Source organism: Sparus aurata, chromosome 2 (genome assembly GCF_900880675.1).
Source record: "Sparus aurata chromosome 2, fSpaAur1.1, whole genome shotgun sequence".
In the NCBI taxonomy this organism is placed as follows: Eukaryota; Metazoa; Chordata; class Actinopteri; order Spariformes; family Sparidae; genus Sparus; species Sparus aurata.
The window spans coordinates 26,740,918-26,765,960 of NC_044188.1; the positions used below are offsets into that span (position 1 = coordinate 26,740,918).

Below are 25,043 nucleotides of genomic sequence, written 5' to 3' on the forward strand. Positions count from 1 at the left end.
CCCTGCTTTACTTCCACACAGCTACGCACATTCATACAGCTGCCAGCTCACAGTCCCCCTGCTGGGTCACTTTACAGGAATAACCAGCAGATGAGCGCATTGCTTCAGGGAAAAGAGTGACTTTCTCCGTCTGGAAATCGCAAAAGTTGTGCGAGATCCCACTTCTTGAAGTGATGAGGCTTCAAAATGCACAGAACGGGTGAATAAAAGTAAAAGGCTGGATGAATGAGAGGGGGAACATAACGAGTGGAGCTGACTGATGAGTTTCTGATGACTGGTTAAAGCGTTTGTCGTTGCAGTGTGTAAGATCTAGGGGGCAGAAATGGAAAATAATGTTCATAATTATATTTTCTTCGCTGTATAGTGACCTGAAACTAAGAATCGCATTTTTTGTCACTTTAGAATGAGCCTTTAATATCTTCAAAGGGAGTCCACCATGTTGCACCGCCATATTTTCTGCAGCAACCCAGAACGGACAAACATAACACCGGCTCTACAGAGGGCCTTTCTTGGTTTTTTGGTGGCCTCCATAAAGCAGGTGGAGACGAGGGGTGTTCAGCTGGTTGCTATCTCCAACCAAACCGCTGGATTCCACTAAATCCTACCCATTGGACCTTTCAGTTTTTAGTAAACGACGCCAAAAATGAACTGGTTATGCCTCTCAAATGCGAATATTTGCTAGTTTTCTTTATCTTCTATAGTATCATGTTAATATCTTACCAGAACTTAAGATAAAACGGGATGTTTAACATGTCAGCTTGAGCCCTGGAAAGTTATGATGGGTCATTTTCACCATTTTCTGACCAACCTATCAACCTGTTGATTTATTACTATATAATCACCAGGTTAAATAACACGTAGAATACTTAGTTGTATCACCAGATGTCCACCAAACTGAACACCGATAAGAGATTTGGCAGTGAGGTTTGTTAGCAGCGCTCCCCTACACCACCACCACCATTATCAAAACACCGAACGAGGAACTATCCCTCGGTACAGTTTGAGAGACTTGTAGAATTCATGCCAAGGGGATTTGGAGCCAGTGGGCAACTTGACGGGAGGAGTGAGATCCCCCTTGTTTACTGCCTGTTTATTGTTAAATCCATAGCGCTGTCCGTGGTGCTGTAGCAGCCGACGGGCTTGTAGCCGCGCCTTTTTCCTCGAAATCCTGCTCTTCTGTCAGTTTTGTCTTGGATCTATAATAATTCTCTAAATTCTATGATATACCTGCTCAATTCTTTACTGCTGTATATTGTAACCTGTATAGTCTGGAAGTGTCCAGGGTGACAAGCGGCAACGTGTAGTCCCAGAACAGTGAGAGGATCATAGAGACACACTGTGCCAGTCGTATTCCTGTAATATAAATGTGTCAGATCATTCAGTAGTGTAACATGACTCAAGGTAGTGTTACTATTCAGGGACAGGATTAGTATTAAAGGGTATCTCCACCATTTTCGCACATTAAAGTGTGTCAACAGGTCTTGGGGAGTACGTCTGCATATGTGAAAAAGTATCACAAACCTTTTTATGGCTCCAGAGGAAGCTGCATGCAATCTGATAAATCGCCCCTGTGATGTCACTCAGGGGCTATGCTGCATTTTGAGAAGGAAAAAGAATGCGCAGAACATTTGTTTTTAAACTGTCCATAATGTCAAAGTGTTATAGGAGTGCAGTGCTAGCCCAGTGGGCTGTAGCGCCTTTCTTACCCACCATGCAACATAGCAACTGAGTGACATCACCAGGGGCAACTTATCAGATCACATGCAGCGGTCTGATAATTTGGAGAATCGGTTTAAGATGGGGTTAGATCAGGGTGCAAGATGCTTTTTCTTTGTCACACATCTGTTTACAGTCATGTACTGTGCTGCTCCATCCTATGCACCTTGAGATTTTGATCCAAAGGCATCCACTCAATTTTTTTATCAAACGCTACTCACTGCACAATGCTGAAAAGACAGCATCAACATCAAGTGGCAAATCAAATCAGATCCCCGCACTGGGAATAAAGGCACAACAACACAGTCCGTTAACAAATGTTCGGGGTTGCCCACATGAAAAAAAAAAAAAAAAAAGACAAAACAGAAAATCCAAACACTCAAATCCCTGAGAGCCAAATCAAGCTGAGGCCGGGGTGGTGGTAGCTGAAGAAACAGAGAGAGAGTGTGTGGGCTGCGTGCTCTTTGAAAGCAATCCATCTGCAACCGCAGCAGGCTGGCCGGCAGTTGACTGCAAACTGACCCGGTAGCTGCTCCTAATCCTGACGTCTCAGTATGCTAATCTGTGTCCAGTTATTTGATTGTTCCGTTAAGCAGCTGAATCTGCTGCCGTAGCGACCGCAGAGATCAATAAAGTCACACTGTCTTGTCACACCGTATCGAGAAGCTGTCAGGCGGTATGTTCTGACAACGCTCTGCTGTACTTACTGTGATTACAAAGTCATTTTCCTCATTAGACACCAAGTCTCAAAAATTGGACACCCGGTTCACAATGTGTTATCACTTCTCAATAAGGGTTCAACCCGCACGATTTTGCCACGTCACAGGCCAACGCCAGGTTATTTGTTCCTCAGTCTACTTGAGCAGTGTTAGCTGTCTTTATTTTGTAATTAAAAGGGAAAAAATTGGAAAAGCCTGGAGAACGGAGCCATGGTGCAGACCGCAGGCGTTGTGTAATATCATCAATACGCTGGAGTAAACTTTGCTCATTTTGTTCCGTATTTGTTTGAAGCTCAACTATGCGCTGGAAATATATATCCTAAATGAAAATCTTGCCTTCTGCACCTCTGAGCGCATTCTGTTGCATTGTACATCAACAATGCGGTCTGTCCTTTCAGACCCGACTGTGATGAAGCTCCTCATTTGCACTGTGAAAGGTCACTGTATCTGTGGAAGATAATGAGATTCACACACAGTCCACCAACTGCAACTTATCTTGAAACACTAAGGTGAAAGCCGCATACACCGTATGCGTTACAATTGATTATTGGCCCTTATGAAGACGTTGCAACTGTGGCGTTTAGGATCGTCACCAGTATTGTTTAAAAGGAGGCTCAGACAGACAGTGCAAATGTACGGAAGAGGATTAGGGCCACATGTAAAATTTTTTTTTATTTTTGACTTTAAAGTCAGAATTCTGAATTCTGAGAAAAAAGTCAGAATTCTGACTTTAATCTCAGAATTCTGAGATTAAAGTCAGAATTCTGAGATTAAAGTCAGAACTAAAAAAAAATTTACATGTGCAGACTTCTGACTTTATTCTCTGAATTCTGAGAAAAAAGTCAGAATTCTGACTTTAATCTCAGAATTCTGACTTTTTTCTCAGAATTCTGACTTTAAAGTCAGAACTAAAACAAAATTCACATGTGGCCCAAATCCTCATCGTACAAATGAATGTAATCTGTGATAACTACGGAATATATCACACACCTACAGCATCAAGCTTAAAATATACATTATTTTTAAAACTCAAAAGGTTGTGTAAACCACACTGTAGATTTGTTTTCTACATTCCTTTACAGATCTAATGAAACCTCGACGTGTTTTAATAATGAGCGATCGTCAAAGTCATCTTTAGCGATTCAGACCTTTTTGGTGGGCGAATAATTGCAGGAGCATCAAAGACCTTCAACGCAGATCACGTTGTCGTGATTCTAACCGAAAAGATTCCCCACCATTCCCCAGCTCATTAGAGCAGAGATCAAATTTCTTTAGAAGAGGTATTAAAATGTAACACAAATTGTTAAGATTAGAGATGGTAAGCACCTGTTTTGAAAGTGTAAAGCTCATAAGTGGCAGCTCTGTCGGGCATCCAGTAGCCGACAGTGAAGTGGTGTTTGATTACAGAGATGGTCATATAGAAAATAACTAAGGGAACAATCTTCTCAAGTGACCTCTTTGCAGTAAACATTATTATTACCTGCACAGTGACCTGCATTCTGGTTATGTTTCCCCGTGCTCGGCAATGTGGGTGTCAGCACTGACACATGTGGAAATGGATAGTAAATAATTGAAGCGGAAGCTGCGGAAATAATTCACTGTTGGGCAGATTTTATTGAGTAGAATTGAGGAAGCGTTACAGTCAATGAGCAGGAGTTGGATTAGACCAAATGTCAAAATGAAGCTTCACAGTGGCGTTGCTGAGACCAGCATCCCTGGCTGGTTAACTATGACAATAAAAATCTATTCATGTTGAGTGTAAAAGAACAAACACTTGGGGAGGAAAGGGTTTAATAGCGTGAATCTGAGTATTTACTGCTGCAATTCTGTTCAATAATGTTGATCAAAACGTGCACTCAAGGCGGCGGAGAGTGATCAAAAACAGTTGCTGTGGACAAAACTTTGCCAATGCTCTTTTTTGGAGCAGTATACATTCTCAGTTGACTCCATCCCAGAAGTCACAGCATGAAATCATAAATAAATACTTAACTTGGCCAAGAACACAACAATAAATTGAGTCATTTACAGTGAGACATTCATGAAATATTCATGGATCCATTCCACCCGTACAGCTTCTGTATCTTTGTATTTTTCTTCCTAAACATTTGTATTCATTGTATAACTAATATCCCAATATATATATTACCCTAATATATTTTACTTAGTATTAATCTCCTGAGCAATTAAGTTTCTCCCATTCTACAACGTTTTGAACATTTTATAGTTTAGCCTTGAGCAACTTTTAAAAGCACTTTTGTTGCTCCTATCTGAGGCAGCGGAGGACAAGACGATGAAAATCAAAGGTAAAAAAAAAATAAATAGGAGTTGACCAGGCGTCCACTTCTGAGCAGGGACATGGCTCCCACATCTGACACAGCCGCTCTCACACAATGTCACACAGGTTTTCTTCCATGAAGACACAATTTACAGTGTCAAGAGAGTAGAGCGACTTGCTGACGTTCTGGTTTTCACCCCTTACATTCTGTCAGTATCCTTGGAGGGTGAACTCATGGAGAGATCCATTTTTCACAGGCGACAATATGCACAAGATGGAAAAAAAAAAAAAAAGACAGTGGGCAGATGTGCTGGCACGACCACAACTCTTAACGAGATCACATGATTGTTCCCGTGTGCTTTTATGGTACTGGTTGGTTCCTTCTTGATTTCCACCGTCAGGTTCACAAGTTTCTGCTGTCGTATCTTGGAACTTTTTAGTCTCAAGATATAGATCAACCAAATCAATCAAAGGCTACATAATATGACTAATGATCTAATCACAGGTTAACACAATCAGAGTTGAAAACAGTTCAGCCAGCGAGTGAGAGGCTTTTCTCTGTCTCAGGCGTTACAGCAAGTATTCTGCTCAATTAAATGTAAAGGTTTAAATAAAAATAAAACTCAGAAATGTTTTTTAATGAACTGGCACCCTTAGATAGATGGATCCTTATGGATCCCGACCTCAAGGTGGGCAACCGACCGCCTTTTCAATCTTTCAAACTGAAGGACTGAATGTATGTGAGACACTTTTGGGCACAAAATCTTAACATAGTGCTTCTTACCTGGGTATCATTTGCATCAATTGTGAGTGCACTGACATGAATTTCATACATGGCGGGCATGGAGCCGGTTTGAGATTCAGCCATTGTTGGGTGAGTCAGGCTTCCTCAGGATGTTGCTGATTAAGAGAGGTTTTTTTATTTCACCGTCAAGATTTAATTTAACATTTCCTGTCCACTCCAGTAACAATACTGGAAAGCTGAAATACATTTGGATAAAAAAAAAAAAATTAAAAAAAGGCAAATGCACCGCACCTCAATAAGGGAAGGACTGGATCCTCCCATCTGCTAAACCCAATGGTAGAATTTAGGTTGATAAAACATATTTCACCAAAATTCGGTCTTATTGTAACATTTAGAAAAATACATTCTAAGTAGATCTACAGTGGGATCTGCAAACGTTACAGACACTACTGAGCAGTAATAATGATATCATATCCCCTCAGCTTGGGGATTACAAAATCCGAAACTGTAAAAAGAAAAAAAAAAAAATTACAAAACAACCCCCACTCCATCAACATTTGACCAGAAAATTTGAGTCCTGGCATTCAGCTGCATTCTTTTTCTCTTCAATCAATTTTTAATTTTTCTGCCTGACATGAGTAAGCTGTTGCCATGGTAGTTCAGATGAAGCCGGAATGATAATTGTTCCACCATAGCAGCATGTGAATTATTAAAACCTAGAGGGCATGAATGGGCTGAATGAGAAATAGAAAAGAAATGAGACAGAATGAGGACTTATTGTTTTGTGTGCGTTTCGTTGGCGGGTTTTTATGAGGCCTTTTTGTCCCGCGACTGCGCGGATGAAACAGATGCCGCCGCAATTTGTGAGTGAAGCTCGGAGACTCCAGCCTGTCCTTAGAGTTTTTAAAAAGGAATATTCAACAACATTCATGAATAGTGCAACAGACCAAACAAAGACAGCGCAGAGGAAAAAGTGTTTGCCGTATGCTTTCAGCTTTAAAAACAAATAGTCTCCATTTTTCTAGCAAAGATTCACCAGTTTAATGAACAAAATATTTGTATGAACTCGCTGGCAGCTTCTTTTTCAGATGTCATGTTCATCCCCTCACAGAGCCAAAAGAATCCGCTCTTGTACTACTTAGTTAGGCAATAAAGTTGCAAAAAAGTTAAATTAAAAAAGCAAAGTTGTGCAAACGAAACCAAGAATCAATCTTATTATATTACATGAGATAATCACATACATGGAAGACCAGAATCAAACTCACACGTCCCCAGAATATACTGAAGAGTATGACGACACACAAACATTTACTAGCAGTGTTGAAATCAAGACCTGTTAACGTAATGTCCAGATGATTTAAATAATGAAAATATACTGTATAAATAGTACCAGGTGGCCACAGGTGACATCTGAAATCAATCCATTTATTTTCTGTCCAAATGTGAAGTATAAAACAGAAATGTTCCGCTAAACCTCAACGCAGACATCGACACCTTATCGTAAAGTCGCTCTGACACAAGTAATAAATTAGACAAATCGTATCTATCTCCTTCAAAACAAAGAAAGTAACATGTATAAATCATCAAGATATAAAAAATATACATAGTGCTCGTCAGTTGGTATGAATGATACCAGCTGCTTACCTGTACAGACAGAATAAACAAATCAGAATAAACAAATCATATCTTGTCAAGACTACAAGCTCTCAATTTAAGCCTGGTATTACAAGACTGGATCTCCTCTTTGTAGACAAAGTGAAAATCTAATTAATGGCAGAGTTCATGATGTAAATATAATGCTGGAGATGCATAACTCAGATGTCTCAAGTCAAGAATACAAGGATTTCCACACAAAACGTAAACATCACCAGTGACTGTGGCAAAGAAGACAGGAATCCAGCATCATTTTACCGCGTGTGAGGCACCCGTGGGTCTAGATGTTGCAGTAACATCTCCTAACCAGCAGGGTTCTCTAGCACTGAGACTCAGCATAGCCTTCATCCACAGGAGGCCTCTTTTCTATGTTGTAATACCCCTCTTCATCATCTGAGTCCTGCAAAGACCAGAAAACCAGACAGTCAGATGAAGCCACAGACACACACACACACACACACAGACCCAGACACAAACAACTACATTGGAAAAAAATCAATATTTTATAAACCCTCAAGTCCTGTTGTCAGACATAGGAAGCATGTAAAATGAAAGGTGAAACAGATCTGGCAGACACGTCTCATTGAGTTATTTATGGGTTTGGAGACAGTGTGATATAATGAAACGTTCTGTACTGTACCATCAGATACAGGTCACAGCATGTGGCCGTCTTTACTTTGTCTCCTGGTGGGTGGATGCCGTACTCCTCGCTGAGGAACGCAGAATGGACAGACATGATGGTTGGTAATGACAATAATCACACACATTTTGCCATTAAAAAGCCTGCCGGTAACATTAACCTAACCCTAACCCTTGACCCTATTGTAGGGACATCAATTTTTATTTTCAAGGTAAACTATTTTTCCTTGTACAACACAGGGTTGCACTACAACATTATAGTTGTAGGCACTTCCCACCACTCACACATAGCACATATTCACAGATAATTAAATCTAGAAGGAAAGAGGATGCAATATAAAAAAAGAAAAGAATATACAGTTACTTATATACATAAACAACATACACCCAGGAAATAATAACACTTTTTTTTATTATTATATTATTATTACTATCAATATTGTTATTATTCTTTTAACAGCAGCAACAAGACAGTGAGAATAATACAGCTTTCATCCTCAACCACTCTCATATTTCTCTGCATAAAGCTTGAGCCTGCAGCTAGTTAGCTAGTATTCTGTAGAAGGGCAGCTCTGCCTTCATATCACTCTGAAGCTCCCCTATTCATATTTTTTGTTTTATGAGTTGTTATATGCATGAGTTTTCCTTGACCTGTGTTTATGCTAAGCTAGGCTGAAAGGCTGCAGGCTCCAGCTTCATGTCTGCTAATAAATGGATGAGAACATTGATTCCATATTATTCAAAGACAGTGAATGAGCATATTTCCCAAAACATTCTTGCTAGGCTACAGAAAAATGACTGTTCTGATGCCTGCTGTCAGACGATACTACAGTAAACGGTAAAAACGGGGTTATCTCGTAGTGCGTTTGGAGCTCTAAGACGATAAAGAAAACAATGAAGGGATGCAGTTAAAGCTGCAGATCAGACAGAGAATATGATAAATAAGCTTGTTTGAATAATCAAGTCAACATAGAGGAGCCTATAATTAACTTGTGCTGCTTCTCAATGTTTCCATGATCCTGTCAATGTAATTTATGGACTCTGTTAAACATGTATTACAGAGTAGCACTGGCTTGTTTAACATTTATATGCCTGCATTACTTCAGCCAAAAGAACAAATGCCAGTTCCTGTGCGACTTCAAACCACAGGGAGCAACGCTGCAACACTATAAAGCAGCCTGGAGAACAGCTAATTGCAGACTTTAGTGCTTGGCTCTCCACTGATTCACAGCACCTTTATACCACAAGCACACCGACTGAAATCAAACCTTTAACTCAAACTTAAAAATTCTTCTATAACCTGCATCACCTTAGCAGCCCACGAGCACATTTTCACAGCACAACCATCAAATCCTGCAATGGCAATCATCGCCCCCTGAGACCAGCAGCCGTGATTGGCTGAATAAGCCTACTCACCCCTCTGTGACCTCTATGGGCGATCTGTAGGCCTTTGATTGGCTGCGTTGTTTCTTGGGACAGAGCATCCGTCCAATCAGAATGAGGGTGATGACAGCAGAGGGGATGAGGATGAAAGCAAGGAGGACCGCAACATCAGAGAAGCGAATGCTGGGCGCTGGGGAGGAGGATGTGAGGTCATTAGACACGTATTAACAAGCTGTTTGTGTTCACACATGATGTGCCAAGCTCACTTAAAAGCATTATTAATACTGAAATATATTGTACATATGTAGCACGTACAACACATACAGCACATACAGCAGTTCTACAATTACCATTATCAGGTCTTACCAAATGGGTGGTAGTGAAAATATGACAACCAATAAAACAGGATGAAACTAATTCAGAAAGTAATTATTTTTTTACTTAAATTCAAGGATGGATGCTAAATATATAGCAAGAGCAAGCAACCTGTTGGCTTTAAATACCATAAACAGTGGAAAGAGGTGGAAATGGCTAGCCTGGCTGTGTCTAAATCTGCCTTACGGTACCTCTAAGGCTCATTATGTAACACGCCATATCTTGTTTGTTAAACTGTGCAAAAACTGAGATGTAAAAACGACCATTCACCCCTTATTCATAGTGTTATGTGCCAAACTCTTTGTTGGCTGCGACCAGTAACTTCCTGGAGCAGCCACTGATCGCCCGCTGCTCTCAGCCAGGAAACAAACCAGATATAACATGTTGGTTAAGTTTGCTTTAGAGATGCTGTTGTGTGGAGCTAGCCATTTCTTCTTGTTTTTCAGTCTTTCTGCTAAGCTTAGCTAGCAAGCTGCTGGCTGCAGCTACATACTTAACACACACATGTGAGAGCGATTTCAGAAAGTGAGCAGCTGCGACCTGACAACATCTGCATTTTTGAATCGGTGGAAGCAGAGTGCAATTTTGGGTGGTAATACTTTATATAGAGGTAATGATGAGCCATAAAAACACAATTAAAGTAGAAGGGTTTGCTAGCTAGTATTATAAATGCTGTTTATTGTCCTGGACCATCTGACTTTGAAGCTGATGCCACTCCAATATCATTTCTCTTCACTGATCTGTCTGTTTCCTGCTGATAAAGAGCCCAGTCCTACAGGGGATACCTGTAAATCAAGTCCTCTATTGTTTCCATCATTATAGTTTCTGTGGCCACACAATGAGCCGCAGTGACAAGCTGTAGAAAGTCTACGATCATAAACTTAGATGGCAGCTACAAAGAGTAGCGGGCCTCCCTCTCCTTCACCTGCTGCAGAAAATGTGTATGTGCATTTCCCAAAATGTCAAACTATTGCTTTAAAGAACCCCTGTCATCATTTATGTTACATTACTTCAATGATTTTTAATATGATACAAGTAGGTTACTTAGATGTGATGAGGTACCCTCCGCAACATCCCTGCCTCTTACCATCCACAGTCTGCTGACAGCAGAGGCAGGCTAATATGTATGAGCCAATACGGCTAACAAGACAGGCTTACGCATGAATAATGTTTGGATTAGGCTTCTATCTTTGAAATATGTGGCTGGCAGGGTAAATGTAAAACTTCTTCTCAGCCCCTCTCTGTGTACACACAGTGTATAATTAATTGTGAGTAAAACCAAATCCAAACGCCTGAGGTGAAAACAGGGCAAGCACAGGGGGAGGGGTTTAAAAGGGACACATTTGATAGGATAATTATGATTATGTATGGGTATAAATGCACCTGATTGTGGTCCTAACAGTCTAACAGTTTGAAGATGTCAAAGTGTACAAGGCCCCAGTGTGTTATATTATGTTCATGAGCACTCTTACCCTTTGGCGTGACAGTGAGTACAGTGTGTGAGGTCGGGGACCCGTGGACATCTGGAGGGTTTCTGACGGAGCAGATGTAGGTCCCATTATCGTTCAGAGTGGCGTTGATCAGAGAGATGGAGGCGTCCCCGCGTGCTGGGCTTCCCTGCCACTGGATACGACCAGTAAACTGACCATCAAGCGGAGGGAAAGCCCGTGAGGAGAAGTGGAAAAACTGGAGAAAGACGCAAAAAACACAATGTGTTATTTGTAAAATAAAGCACAAAGCGCATGGCCCTAGTGACTAACGCAGCATGACAGGTTAGATTCAGGGAAGAAAAAAGAAAAGGGTGAAGTATTGTGCGTTTCTTTTCAACAGTCTCAGACATGTTCTATAGTCTCACCAGGAGAACAACCCCCAACTACACCAGAGCTCATGATCAGTTCTCTTAGTCAGAGTATGAGGAATCAGCGCTCTTAAATGTAAATTATAATTTTTCTGACTAAGGGAAAAGTATGTGGAGCAACAGGTGGTGGGACAGATGGTGGAGGGACATTTTCTTTTGGCAATATTGCCGACAGCAGAGTGAGGAGGGCTGCCTGTTCAGTTTTATAAAAAATGAAAATTCATCGAGCTCAAGGCAAAGAAATTCACGTGTCTTCGGAAGTCTTTCACACAGAGAAAATGTAACCACGGGTCCCTCAAATGCTGGATTTTTTATACTTTTGTTTAACATAAGTTTGTGACAAACTCCATCTCCTCTTCACTCCCACATAGAGCTGACCCTGACCTCTCCAAAGCAATATCCGGAGTTAAGTGTTTTGCGTGTGTGGGTGGAGAAGGATACTACAGGACATTTTTTAAAACTAAGAGTGTAGAGCTTGTGTTTTAATAAGTTTCATGACTCACCAGTAATCAGAGAGTGCGGTCCAAAAAAAAAAACATCCATACAAAAATAGGGAAATGACAAGAGATGTGATAGAATAGTAATGATTCAGTAGGGTTGATTCTGAATATACTTGCATTCATCTTTTATCCATTGGTCTTACTAGATAGACACTCTCCGCATGTTGTCCGACCCCCTCTTATCTTTCTATATTCTATAACTTAATTTACTGAAAGCTACAAGAAGCTAAGAATGAAAAGAGCTGAACACTTTATTTAATTCATTTCTACATATATGCAATCTGCCCAACATACTGCAACACAATCCGACGGTTCCAGCTGGATTTTTCAATGGAAACCACTGAGTGAAGTGTTTTTTAAACTACACCCAAATTAATGGTTACAAAAGGATAAAACATAACTATATCAGAAAAGAACACAAAATTAAGATAAAGATAAATACCATTAGTAAGTAGTCACGTACTATGAGCAGCTGGGCATTGCTCTTCCGGACTACGCTGTGTGCTGAGCTGGTTGAAACGAACAAGGAACATGAAGACATCAAGAGGCTTTTAGATGGTTTGGCGGATAAGATCAGAGCATGGCCTTCATCTGAGCTCTCAAGTCACAGCAGAAGGGAGTTATCGATTTCTTCTTAAAACAGCACGGTTGTTTTTAAATCCAGCCACTTCGTGCAGCTCCTTTCATATTAGACCTAAAAGGGCCGTATTTTAATCGCGCCAGATCACGTACAAGTGCAAAGCGTTGTCTGGCGCACCTTCTCTCTGGTTCATGTGTGTGCAGCTGCACAAAGGGAGATGTGAAGGTGAATCTAAATAATAGTGTATGGTGTTTAATAAATAACTACGAGTCCTATCCAAGGTCTCATTGTCCTGTACCAGCTCACCAATCGCCGTGACGCATAACAAAAATAGCTCGACAAACAGAGAATTGGCTCTTCGGGAAATCACATTGTTGTCCGGATGGTGCAGTATGTCACAATGTGAACACAAATCTGCAGCCACAGGCAGACGACATGGGGGTTTTTATCCAAACAATTTGTAGCAAAATGATTGTGAAAGCAAATAATACAAAGAAAATGGTAGGAAAGGGTCACATCATAATTAGAAATAAGACAACAGCGTTTGCTTTATATTGCAGTTCAAGAAAAACATGAATAATTTGTTGGAAAAAGGAGGCTGTAATGAGCTCCGGTAAGTGCGTGTCTGTTGTAGTAGAATACTGACTTATGACCAACAGACCGATGTGTGTAGGTGCGTGTGGTGTTATACCGTGGGAGCCCTCTGTCATCTGCACGGTTTAATGAGGGACAACTCAGTGGACGTCTGGGTGTAAAATACCATACAGACAAGTAAAGACAATTTCAAGGCCAGGAGAATACAGAGCGGCCCGCAATGGTCATGGCAGTGACACCAAAATGTGTTTTGGAAAAGGCACACAGCCGTTCTAGTGAGTAGAGAACATCGACGACGTGTCATTGGTCCCTTGATGTTTGTCTAAGTAACCACAGAGTGCTTCGTTAAACAACCTAAGTCAGCAGAGAAGCTTAGCCTCTTTGAGATATTATTCTTATTTTGAAAAAAAAAAAATTAAAAATGAGCCTATGCGCGGCTTTCAAATGAATTCCTCTGACATATTCACATAATAATTACCGTTACATTTAAAAAAAACACACAGAAGAGTGAATCTCTCTGTCAGTGCAATGTTCAGTGTCAAAAAACTGCTGTGAAAGTTTCTCAGTTCTTCTTCGTCCTATCTTTAAGCTTCCCAAGTCTCATGGCAAAAAAATTCAGATAATAAATCATTACAATTTCTGAAAATTATTCATAAAGATCCAAAATAAAATCAAAACTTGTGCCTCTTTTCACCAATTCGCCAGTAAAGTTCCCTATAAATTGAATAGAAAATGTATAAATATACATAAGTTGTGATTAACACTATATAAACATCCAAAATGTGAAATGTTCTGTATGCACTGTAAAAAAAATAAAATAAAGAGGTGTCATATACTGTATATGAAAATATGAAAAACAATAATAAACCTTCATCTTACTGAGAATGTGTAAAATGTGTGGTTGCATATTCAGGGATCTAAGGTGTTAAAATGTGCATCAGAACAGTCGTAAGCCTAAATCAAGATCATGCAAACAGTTCGCATTGTGTGAAGTGAGTATATTTACTGCCTAAAGGTTTACACACCAGAAACAATGTCAACACGGATAACTGGCCTCTCAATAAACTGAAGCAAAAAGGAAAGCAAAGCAGACAGAGAATCACCTGAACAATCACCGACACTGATACAGTTTTATGGTTTTACAACAGTGAGTCCATCAGCTGAATTTCCCTGGAAGTCTGACTGTGGGCCTGGCAGATATAAACCCAGCCACCTCCCCATTATTTGTCACATGGCTGATCATTTCAGGACTTGGCAGGGCTCAGCCTACGTGAGAGCAGCTTGAAGTCACTGACCACATAAGAGTCTGTCTCAGTCTGGAAACAAAAATTAAACCCTGTGATCTTTTCAAACTCATAAGAGAAGCTGCAACGCAGCCAAGAGAGTTGGATCGTTTCCCCACTGGTCCACCGTATCCATAAATCTGTCTGATAATTTAGACAAAAGCTTCCACCGACTTGACAAACGTAAAAACTGAAGTTTTAGATCATCATAATAGATTTATTTTTAGCATTGTTCAGCAGAATTCAATTGCCAAATCCTCCAATTACCATCAGCTCCCACTGATATTTGATTGAACGTATTGAACTCTCTTCTCCAATCTGCGAAATTAATTCTCATCAGGACTGAGGTAATTATGCAAGCCACTGAAGCACTGCAGTGATTCAGACTGACACTAAAGCTTTGGCTGCAAAATTATATTTTCTGATGGAGCTTTTCACATGCTTATTCATGGTCTTTCCCAGTGTGATATACGGCCGGGGACACGCGCGCCAATAAAGCAGCCAAAACTGCTGATGAAATTGGATGGAAAGTAAATGAAGACTTTGAAACACAAATTACAAACTTCCAGACTTGGTTCCCATCTACGGGCCGCATCAAGAATCTGCCACACATTATTCATCTGTGATAAAGAGAATGGATTAATTGGGCTGGGTCGAAAGAAGTACTAGCACTGGTGTGGCTTTCTCTTTGGTAGCAGGTGACACACCTACTGTAATACCTGTGTGGCTTTGTGATGTAATGCCACGCTATCTGCTGACAGACACACACTCCTCTTTATAGTATCAACTACTTTCTGCCTCCTCCCCCTGCACACTTTGAGACCAGACAGCTGCATCTTGATGACTAAACCAGCAGCACTCCATATTGGTGGAGCCACAAAACATTAGCCTCCACTTAACTCTGAGTGCTCCTATAGGAAATGATGGCATATAGGGTTGCAGCTACCACACTATGGATTCCAATGGTCCAAATGCAATTACATACAACCACACTTGATGGGTATCTTCAAGTACAAATGGAACTGCTTAAATCATGTGGTGGATTCTTAGTGGATTGGTCACTGAAACTGAGCCCAGAGTGTGTAGGGTTAGACGACTGAGTGCAGTTATGGGTTGAGATAGATACATCCGAAAGCATTTCGAACAAGACCATGAAAGCACCACATCCCATGTGAGGTATTACGGTAGCTGACCAGTCGGGGGTTTCCTAGGGAGGTTTCTAAAAGACACAAAGGCTGGGCTAGAATGTGAATGGGTAAAGCCTCAAAGCTGATAAATCAAGTGTATTAGTACATATCAGATATCCCTCTATCTGCTTTAAAACTGACTTGAGTTTGCTTCAGGGTGCAAGTGCACATGCAAGTTGAGAAATCAGGAGTGGCCAAGCTGGTCAAAAATGCAAATAAAGCTACCAGACATTCAAACAAGTCATGTTTGCACAATGGACGCAGTTTGTGAGAGGTCTTAAAATGTTATTCAAAATTCAGTGGAAATACCTGAGTGGTACCTGAAAGTTCCATACTTATAATATCATTTAAATCAGTTTTGGTTCATGGGGCTTCTGAAGACTCGGATTACACAGCACGAGCTGTATGGAGCCATTTTATGTTGTATTTCAGCTGTTTGTTTGTTTTGTTTTTTAAAGAGTCCCCAGCTAGTTGAGCTGTTAAAGAGAATGTTGCAACACTGTTTTGCTGGTAAGCTACAGAAATGTTTTGGGGACTTCAAAACTTCCCCTGGCTTTCCACCCAGCAAAGAAACAACTTTTCATTTCTGAGTGAACATTTCCTTGGATGCTGTTGATTCCATTTTCATTTCAACAAATCATTTAGTCAACAAAATGTCAAAGTTATCAAACACTGCCTACACACTTCCATTTAACTCCAATCCAAAATCCCTAGACCAGTGTATCAAATGCAAAGATTACATGAAAGTGACATTTAAAGATATAGAAAGCTAACGCAGGTGTTCACGGGGAGTCCTGTATCAAAGATTTTTGAAGAAGCTGCATATCTAAAGTAGACAGTAATGACATGAGTAAGGGCGCACTCGCACTAGGCAATCCGTACCGTGCCAAAGCACGTTTGACCCAACAAATTGCAGTTTGTTTGACTAGTGTGAGCACTCGGTACCATCTCAAGCATGGCTCTTAGCCTATTGATTGGATAAGTGTATACTCTAACCTACTGGTGGCACTACAGGAAAAGTCACCAAACTCAATTCAAATTCGAATCTATCCTCTCAGGACCTTCAATATCCGTAGTTAAATATTGCAGCAGTCCATCCAACTATTGTTGAGATATTTCAGTCAGTCAACCAAAGTGGTTGGTTGACTGACTGGCACAGACATCCATCCAGACAAACCACAAGCTGAAAACAAAAGGTATCATAATGTTTCACTGTCTCCCTGGTTCAGCTTGAGCAAATCATGGAAAACTGGCTACATTTGCATGTCAGCAGCTCATTGGTGACATTTATACAAACTTGCTTTTTTGGGGCATAAACTAAACATTCCTCTATTTCAAAGCAAAATAATACAACTCGAACAGCCTTCAGCTCAAATATCTGGGTAAACCAACACCACTGGTTCCATCTGAAACCATAAGAAGCTTTAATCAGGACAAAGTTTATCTTACACTAAAAGACTGGAAGAGTCAAGAAGTAAAGAAAAGTGAAAACTAAACTTCATACATACATACTTCATTTTTACAGCTGCAGCAGCAGTGTCACACTTATATTGACAAATGTATACTCACTGTCTGTGGTGGCCCTCCACTCTGGGGCCTATAAGACCAGTCCACAGTCATCTTACTGGTGGGCCTACTGGTGGAAGTGAAAGTGCAGGACAATGTGACAGCCTCCCCTTTAGATGCATGGAGCTCTGCTGGAGTATTCACTTTGATGGAGGAGACTGGGGAAGGGGCTGGAGGTGAAATTGGGGAACAAAAGAGGAGAAAAAAGATGATGACAGAGTTACAGAGGACAGGGATGAAAGAGAAGAGGGGGTGGAGGGGGAAAGAAAGAGAAAGGAGGACACATGGTGAGTGACGTTTTACACACTTACTGTGAGAAAAAGGTATTGGGGAAAAAAAAAAAAAAAACCTAGATAGCATCTGCAGACATGCCCCTACTGTGGTGGCATGAAAGCAACAGCAAAGCAAATTCCTTCTGGTATTCACTGAACTGAGAGACATTCTAGTGCAAGATTCTTACCAGCCTCTCTTGTTGTATATCTCTCGCTTCATATGTGTCTAACAGAGGCCTTTACCTGCCAGTAAAGCAGTGTTCCTTCCTCCCTTTGATGTTTTGTTCATTCTTACAGCGTCTGCAACAAATGACACTTGGGAGCTTTCTCAGCCGTAGCCATGAAAAAGCGCTGAATACCGACAGCTTCTTTTGAGAGAGAACCTTAAAATATTTAGTGACATTGATTCATTAATAAGCGGTCATTATTAATAAATGGAGGGTTCAGTTGGTTTCCATAATGGCTCTACAGAGGTGTAGAAGTCCAGCGTGTTAGTACAGCTGGCTTAAACCAATGAACAGACAAAGAGATGAAATCCCTCCTCCTTTCTTTCAACGTACCTTGTTATGGCAGGATTTATCCCAACCAGAGTGCAAATATTAGATACATTGATATCAGTATCATGTATCAGTTACTCAGGCCAAGGTTCATTAGTTGAACATATGAAAACATAATGCTGAATTCAGACTACACACAATATCAGCCTGATTATAGCCTGATCCAGCAATCGTGGGGCACCAGGCACGCCAACTAAATGTCTGAAAACTGAGCATATTGAAAAAGGTGCATAGAATGTTCTTGTGTGTACAATCGCAATTAAAGAGAAATTGTGAAAGACAGGAAAGAAACAGATGGCTTTTCATCCCTTTTTATATGTTTCAGAAAATGAGACCAATGTCACAGTCGGTGCGTTTACATGACACTCGAGAAAACCGAATTATTGGGTTAGTTAGACTATGATCGGATTTTTAAGATGCAAGTATATAGGGGTGGGTAAAAATATCGATTCATCAATGCATTGCAATATATTTTTTCCCAATTCAAGATCGATTCATAAAATCCTCTGAATCGATTCAGGCAAGTGACCACCCACGGTCCCTCGCTTCAAGCAGCTGGAAGCGTCTCGCCCGCAACCTCGCTCGAGGGTCGGAGGGTGATGCGCCGCGGAAACACCATCGGAGCTGAAGAGGTGGGTAGCATATGTCTGACGCACCGCTCTTTCGGAGACAGTAAACTCCCAGCGCAGCCGGTCTCACCCTGGCCGCTGCACCATGCACCCGCGAGTAGCACTCTCCTCCCGGGAGAGAGGGGGGGTCAGTGTCAACGTTTTATCCCCTCGCGTCTGGCCGGAGGGCGGAGGGACAGCGGTCATGTCTATGTTTATGTCAGACAAAAATGTACCATGCAGTCCCAGAGACAATGGCACTTTCTCAGCTTAACTATGGTTGCATGATTTTGTAACTAAACACATCGAGTACCTTTGTTTACATTTCAATTCGAACTAGATTGGAAAAGTGGTTGGTTGACTGACTGGCACAGACATCCATCCAGACAAACCACGAGCTGAAAACAAAAACGTATCATAATGTTTCACTGTCCCCATGGGTCAGCTTGAACACATCATGGACAACTGGTTACATTGGCATGTCAGCAGCTGATTGGTGACATTTACACAAAGTTGCTTTTTTTGGGGCATGAATTAAACATTCCTATATTTCAAAGCAAAATAATACAACTCAAAGAGTCTTTAGCTCAAACAACCCAGTATATCCAATCTTAAACTGACACCACTGGTTCCATTTGAGACCACAAGAAGTTGTAATCAGGACAAAGTTTATCTTACACTAAAAGACTGGAAGAGATATCATGCGATCAGCCTGATTCATCTGCCAAGGCCCTGGGGTGAGCGAGTCGACAACATGAACAAAGCTATCTCTTCATAAAAGTGAAAATCAGGCAGAAGAGCCTGGCAAACTGCTCTTGAACTTGAAGACATGGTAGTAATTAGAGGTGGGATAGGAAAGTTGGCAGCTCATCAGTGGTCACGTTGACACCTAGTTCCTACAAGATGTCTGGACGTATAATCGAGAAAAAAACTATAAGTCAGAGGGAAGACAATATCATATTCTGATACCTCTGGTGTTCTGATGTGGCCCTGATAACAAGCACTACCAACATTTGTTTACCGTGGTAGAAAGAACTCGGGGTACAAATATGATACAAAATACAAGTGTTATCAGAAAATATAATGATACAAATCTGCCCAATCATTTTCATTTTGCTTGTGTTCTGACTAAACCAGCAATACACTGTGGCCATTCCTGTACGCAACTCCCATTTGTATGCCTTCAATAACAGGTGAGGGTGCTATTACAGGGAGGCAAACACGTGCCCAGAGTTCGCAGCCATGTTTGTAATGTACTTGGCAAAATGACAGTGCTCCCGACTCACTGCATACCAGTTGTCAGAATCCCTCAGTGCCTGGCTTTTCGCACTGGCCTGTCACTATTACGGGATGTTCCTCAGTGGCAAAATTCCCTCCTTAATTGACGGACATACTATCAGTGTGTCTGAGGTGAAGTCTGCTTCTTTATGATAATGTGAACCTTATTTACAGTATATGAAACTTTATACTTGTACTCCACTACATCACAGAGGAAAGCGTACATTTTTTCTGCACCGCATTTGTCTTGACAGCTTTGGTTACATTCCGGATGAATCTCTCATATCCTTCCTGTCAAGTGCAAAACCATGAGTCATTCAAAATATTAGTGATTCTGAACATGAATGTCTCTGATAGACTAAGGGAATAAGTGTGAAATTTATCCACACACACATAAATGCAACAGCAATACCACACCGAAAACATCCCATCAAAACACTGACAGGGCCAGCCTTTCTGTATGATGACTACTTTTTACCTGTGATACATTTAGCAAACAACTTGCATACTTCTACTTAAGTGAGGTTTTTAAATGCAGGCCTTTTACTTGCAGCAGAGTGTTAGGCTATGTGTGGCGTTAGCTCTTCTACTTAGATAAAGTATCTGAATACTTCTTCCACCACTGGTTATGGTAAGTCGACACTGAATGCGTCATGTTAGCAAGTCCTTCTTAAGTCAAACAGCTAGAAATAAAACATGGCCATTATCATGGCGGTTCAGAGTGTTTACAGAGCTTTCTACTAGGCCTGTCTTGAGTTAGGAAAGTGGGTCAACACGACAGACAATTCAAAGTGCACTTAACCAGCGTTTTTCGACATTATAAGCGAAAAGCAGCCCGGCCGCTGCACCCAGCCCACCGGAGCACACATGAAGGCGGACACAGACAGAGAGGACTCCGGCCTGTTTACTCACCGAGAAAGCTGATCAAATACAGCAGCAGCACGACGTTCAGAGCCGTATTCCTTTGGCGCGGTCGACGCATTTTAACGTGTGAAAACGGGTTCACTCGCATGACGACGGGGGGGGAGAAAAAATGTAAAGTCACGTCAAAGGTTCTGTAAAATTCCGTCCATTCTATCTCGACATGACTCAGTTTCTCCGTTGCGCCAGCAGACTGCGAGCTGACTGTCCTACCTGACAAACAGGTGTATCAGGAAGTGGAGCTGTGGGAGCGCTGGGGCTCGAATAACATCACTTCAAAAGTTTCAATGAACTGAGAGACTCCGACCAAAGATTAAAAAAAACAACAACAACTAAATATCATTATAGTATCATACAAGTATGACGTGAATAGTGACTGAACAGTGTATTTCTAATTCAACCGTACATGTGAGGCTTACTCTGACTTCTTAAATATTATTATAATATTAAATATTCCACTACTATACAGTATAGAGATTTCAAAATAATACAGTACAATGTTTTGGGTTTTGTTTTTTTTTTTCAATTGACAGGACCATAAGCTAAAAGTATGGCTACCTATTTGTCAAATAGGATCACACCCAGACTCCGTGACATGACTAATGAGGAGTAGGCCATTTGGTGAATATGTTAAAAGGAGCCAGGGTGTGAAATGTACAACGCCTAGGTTGAGTTCGACAGGTAATTTTAGGTAATCCTAGCTCAGTAAGTGTTGTTGAAATCATCAGAGGTTTTATATTTTTTGGTATGATGATAACAATAATACGCCTAGATCTTTTCACAATGAAGCAACAAAATTAATTCAGACATTGCATTTCGCTGTGTCAGTGGCTTAATTCGCTCGGTAGTTTAACTTTCAGATCACGAGCGTGAGTGGACGAGTGTGACACTCCTGTCCAAACACATCTCTAAAACTGGCCTGGTGTGTGCTGCCAAAGTAAGAGCTTTATAAAACACGATGCATTCTCTTTGCACGCATCCATCCACTCATATGACCCCTCTGTGTGCAGGCCTGAGGGCCAGTCCCGGCCTTATCTCCCCAGACAGCCTCTGTATAAAACCATAGATGCTCTAGTGGGACCCCTCCTGCTATTTCTAGGCACATTACTCCACTATCCCTGTCCCCGATCTCTTGTCTTCACTGTTGTAATCATCTCTAATGGGAGAAGGTATTTGTTTTTCTAGCCTTTTTCTAGCTCAGTTTCACTCTGGTGTAATGCTTTATCTCTCCTCTCCATGTTTATACAGAGTCTTTTTGAAGTTTATTTATGCCTTCTTCGGGTTGGATAGTCAGTCCCATCATTACAACCATCTGCTCCGCCAGGAGCGTTTTCCTCCATTCTGACAACAGAGTTGCTGTAGTCATGTTTCGTAACCTCATTTCATTTCGTGACACATCGGAGGATATCAAATGAGAGCAGCATCCTCTATTACTCGGGGCCTTTGTCCCTCAAATGCACCGTGTATGTATCAGCTGTGTGCCGTGATCTGATTCAGCGTTCGACAGAATTACACCCCTTACAGATGGATATTTTATTAAGTGTTGAATACATAACAGCATGGCGCCATTAGAGGAAAAAAAAAATGTAAGCAAATAATCCACTGTGTAAACTGAAAAAAGGTTGATTACATAGCAAAAACTAATCTGATGCAGAGTTAATGAGTTTGGGGGAAAGTGCTTATTCCTCATGTTAAACACTGCACCCTTACTTGATTAAAATGAAAAAGGAGTCGTGCCTAAAGGCTGTCTAACATTGGACTACATGAAAAGTAATGTTGTCGTACAATAAATAGAAATGAGTCTGTGGGATTCACTGTAGAACTAGCGTCTAATTGGCTATAGACCTTGTAAAGATTAAGGCAGAGACGGTGAGATTCAGGTAAAAAAAAAAAAAAGGTGACGTTTGGATAAAATGATGCCTCTGACGGCAATATTTCTTAGTTTACCTGTTGTCGGGATCCAGCAAACTCTTCATCAACAGGCATACACAGTATTTGTGGCTCCGGCCTGGCTGTACTTATGTTCAGTTCATTGCAATCACTGCGGGTGCCCTTTCTTGCATGGGATAAAGATGTAGATGTAAAGATACAGAGAGTCAGGCCCTGGCTTGCTCCTCCCTGCTTCCATTCACAAGCACAGTGTTTGTATTGTATCTGTTAACAATATTATGTAACAGTTCCCACACTGGGGGGGGCAGGGACACTGCTTCCTCTCTTGAATAGATGCTGAGTTACACGACTTAACTTACCTGGGAGCATTCGCAACCTCTGCGTTCCACAGCATTGTATCATGTTAACTATACTATATAATCCGCTGGAGCTGTTCCCATCCTCTTTTGGAAGATAAAGTCTTACGCCTCTTACCTACCTTCACATGCACACCATTACATTGTGTTATGTATTGTGTGTGAATACAGGGACTCTCTGTCCGGTTACAGTAGCGTGGTCTCAGTTTCAGCTGAAATCTTCTCGGTCACAATGAGGGCTCACCCCACTCGCTGGCTCTCTGGCGACTCGGGTCAACAAGAGACCTGTTCTTCTGTTGTCAACACTGGAGGGGACGAATAAAGGTGGTTTAAAGTATTGGGGCCAGACGGTGTATGTAACCATTATCCTTCAGCCAAAAAAACGTGAGTCTCCTTTGGCCTATTCATCAGTTCATGTGCACTCCCTTCACTCAGTGGTTGATGAAAAGTTGTATCTGATGCACTACAATACACTCAGTGTGTTTTAAAGGTATCACATACAGAGAAACCTGTCTCGGGGCTGTCACAAGCAAGTATGACAGCATTAATTATGAGCCTCATTGGCTATAGGAGGCCCTACTCTACACAACACACCCACCGAGGCAAATAAAGCTGACTCCATCTTTAGGGTGAACAGATTAACTGAAGTGTTTGAGTGCCTATATGGCGGCCCATAAGTGTGGAGGGAACAAGTGGAAAACTCCGTCACCATAAGTCACACTGCGACATTCAGTCGTGTAGTTAAACACCAGTGAGCTGATTTGTTTTCTCTTTCCGCCGCCTCTTGGGCCAAACCCATGTTTGTGTGTGTGTGTATGTATGTGTGTGCCCACACGAGAGAGTGCTTGTGAAGGAATTTAGTGCCTCTCAACATGACTGCGCCAGGTACAACCCATCCTGAGGTGTGGAATGCAGACTGAAGAGAGAGAACGACGAAGCAAGACAGAAACAAAGCAGGGGAGAAACAAAGGCCTTATTTCCTTTCTGGTCAAGACACATTGCCACACAATGTTCCCCTTCCTTTATCAAACAAAGCCCACATACTCGTTACAGGAATGAGTTATGTGTGTTGCAATAGTGTACATATTGTGGTAGAGAACTGGTTATCAAATGAGTCATGGACAAGGAATGGTTGAGCACACCTCTCCCATATATCTGGCTCACATTACATTATTGCTATGATCCTGTAGACACAAACAGATGTTGACACAAAAAAACTGGACTCAGAGATGTTCAAGATTCAGTACGTTCTTTTTCTATTTGATGAAGTCCCAAAACCATCGTCAGGAGGAGAAGGATTGGTTGTGAACAGCAGCCAGTATCTGTCTGAGATTTTCCTTTCTCATCCTCAGCGTACCTTCCTACATAACGACTTTTGGCAACCACCAGATAACGGGCGCGAACTTGCTGCACGCCGATGGCGTTTTGTTCAAGAGCGATGGCAGTGATGATAGCATGGTAACAGTCAGGCAAACAGTCATATTCTACGCTCAAGATCCAAAGTGCTCAGTGTGTTGCATTGCACTCTGCTCTATTCAGGATGCTGCCACTGCAGAAAAAATGGCATATGTGCTTTTTTTATGATCACTGCAAAAATAGGCTGCACTAAGAAAATCTGTCACATTACATCTACAAAAAGTGTCTCACTGCATTACATAACATTAACATTTACAAGCACTAGTAATGTCCTTATAAAATCCGAACATGTTCACTTCCGAACCCACAGTTGATCGCTGAAGTGGCAGAATGATTTCTAGGCCAATGTCTGAGCTCTGCGAGAGTAATTAACAGAAGCTTTGGTGATACAAACGAGATTATCTGGAGACTCCACTGTTGTTTTATCAGTTCAACATGGTGGCCTTTCTCCTCAACAAAATGTAATTATTTAGCGAAGATAAACACACTGTCTCCCACCCTGCCCGACCCTCTTTTTAAGTGTTAGTCAACCACGCTCTGCTCCAGAGCAACACACTCACACTCTCACACACACACACACACACAGGGACACGCTTGAGGTCTGTCAGTCAGTAACTAAAGCCAATCCCCACAGGGATAGACTTTGATCAATGCGCACAAATTGGCCCAAAC

General features: G+C 41.4%; 1 protein-coding gene across 1 annotated transcript; it reads right to left on the minus strand.

Annotated features, from left to right (window-relative positions):
- Nucleotides 1–6,471: 6,471 nt before the first annotated feature.
- mpzl3 (myelin protein zero-like 3) lies at nt 6,472–20,951 on the minus strand. Its single transcript, XM_030438273.1, has 6 exons — nt 20,701–20,951; nt 17,077–17,243; nt 10,978–11,191; nt 9,164–9,320; nt 7,749–7,818; nt 6,472–7,508 (listed from the first exon to the last, which is right to left on the minus strand). The coding sequence occupies exons 1-6, from the start codon at nt 20,798–20,800 to the stop codon at nt 7,428–7,430; spliced, it is 789 nt and encodes a 262-aa protein (XP_030294133.1). The 5' UTR covers nt 20,801–20,951; the 3' UTR covers nt 6,472–7,427.
- Nucleotides 20,952–25,043: the final 4,092 nt, after the last annotated feature.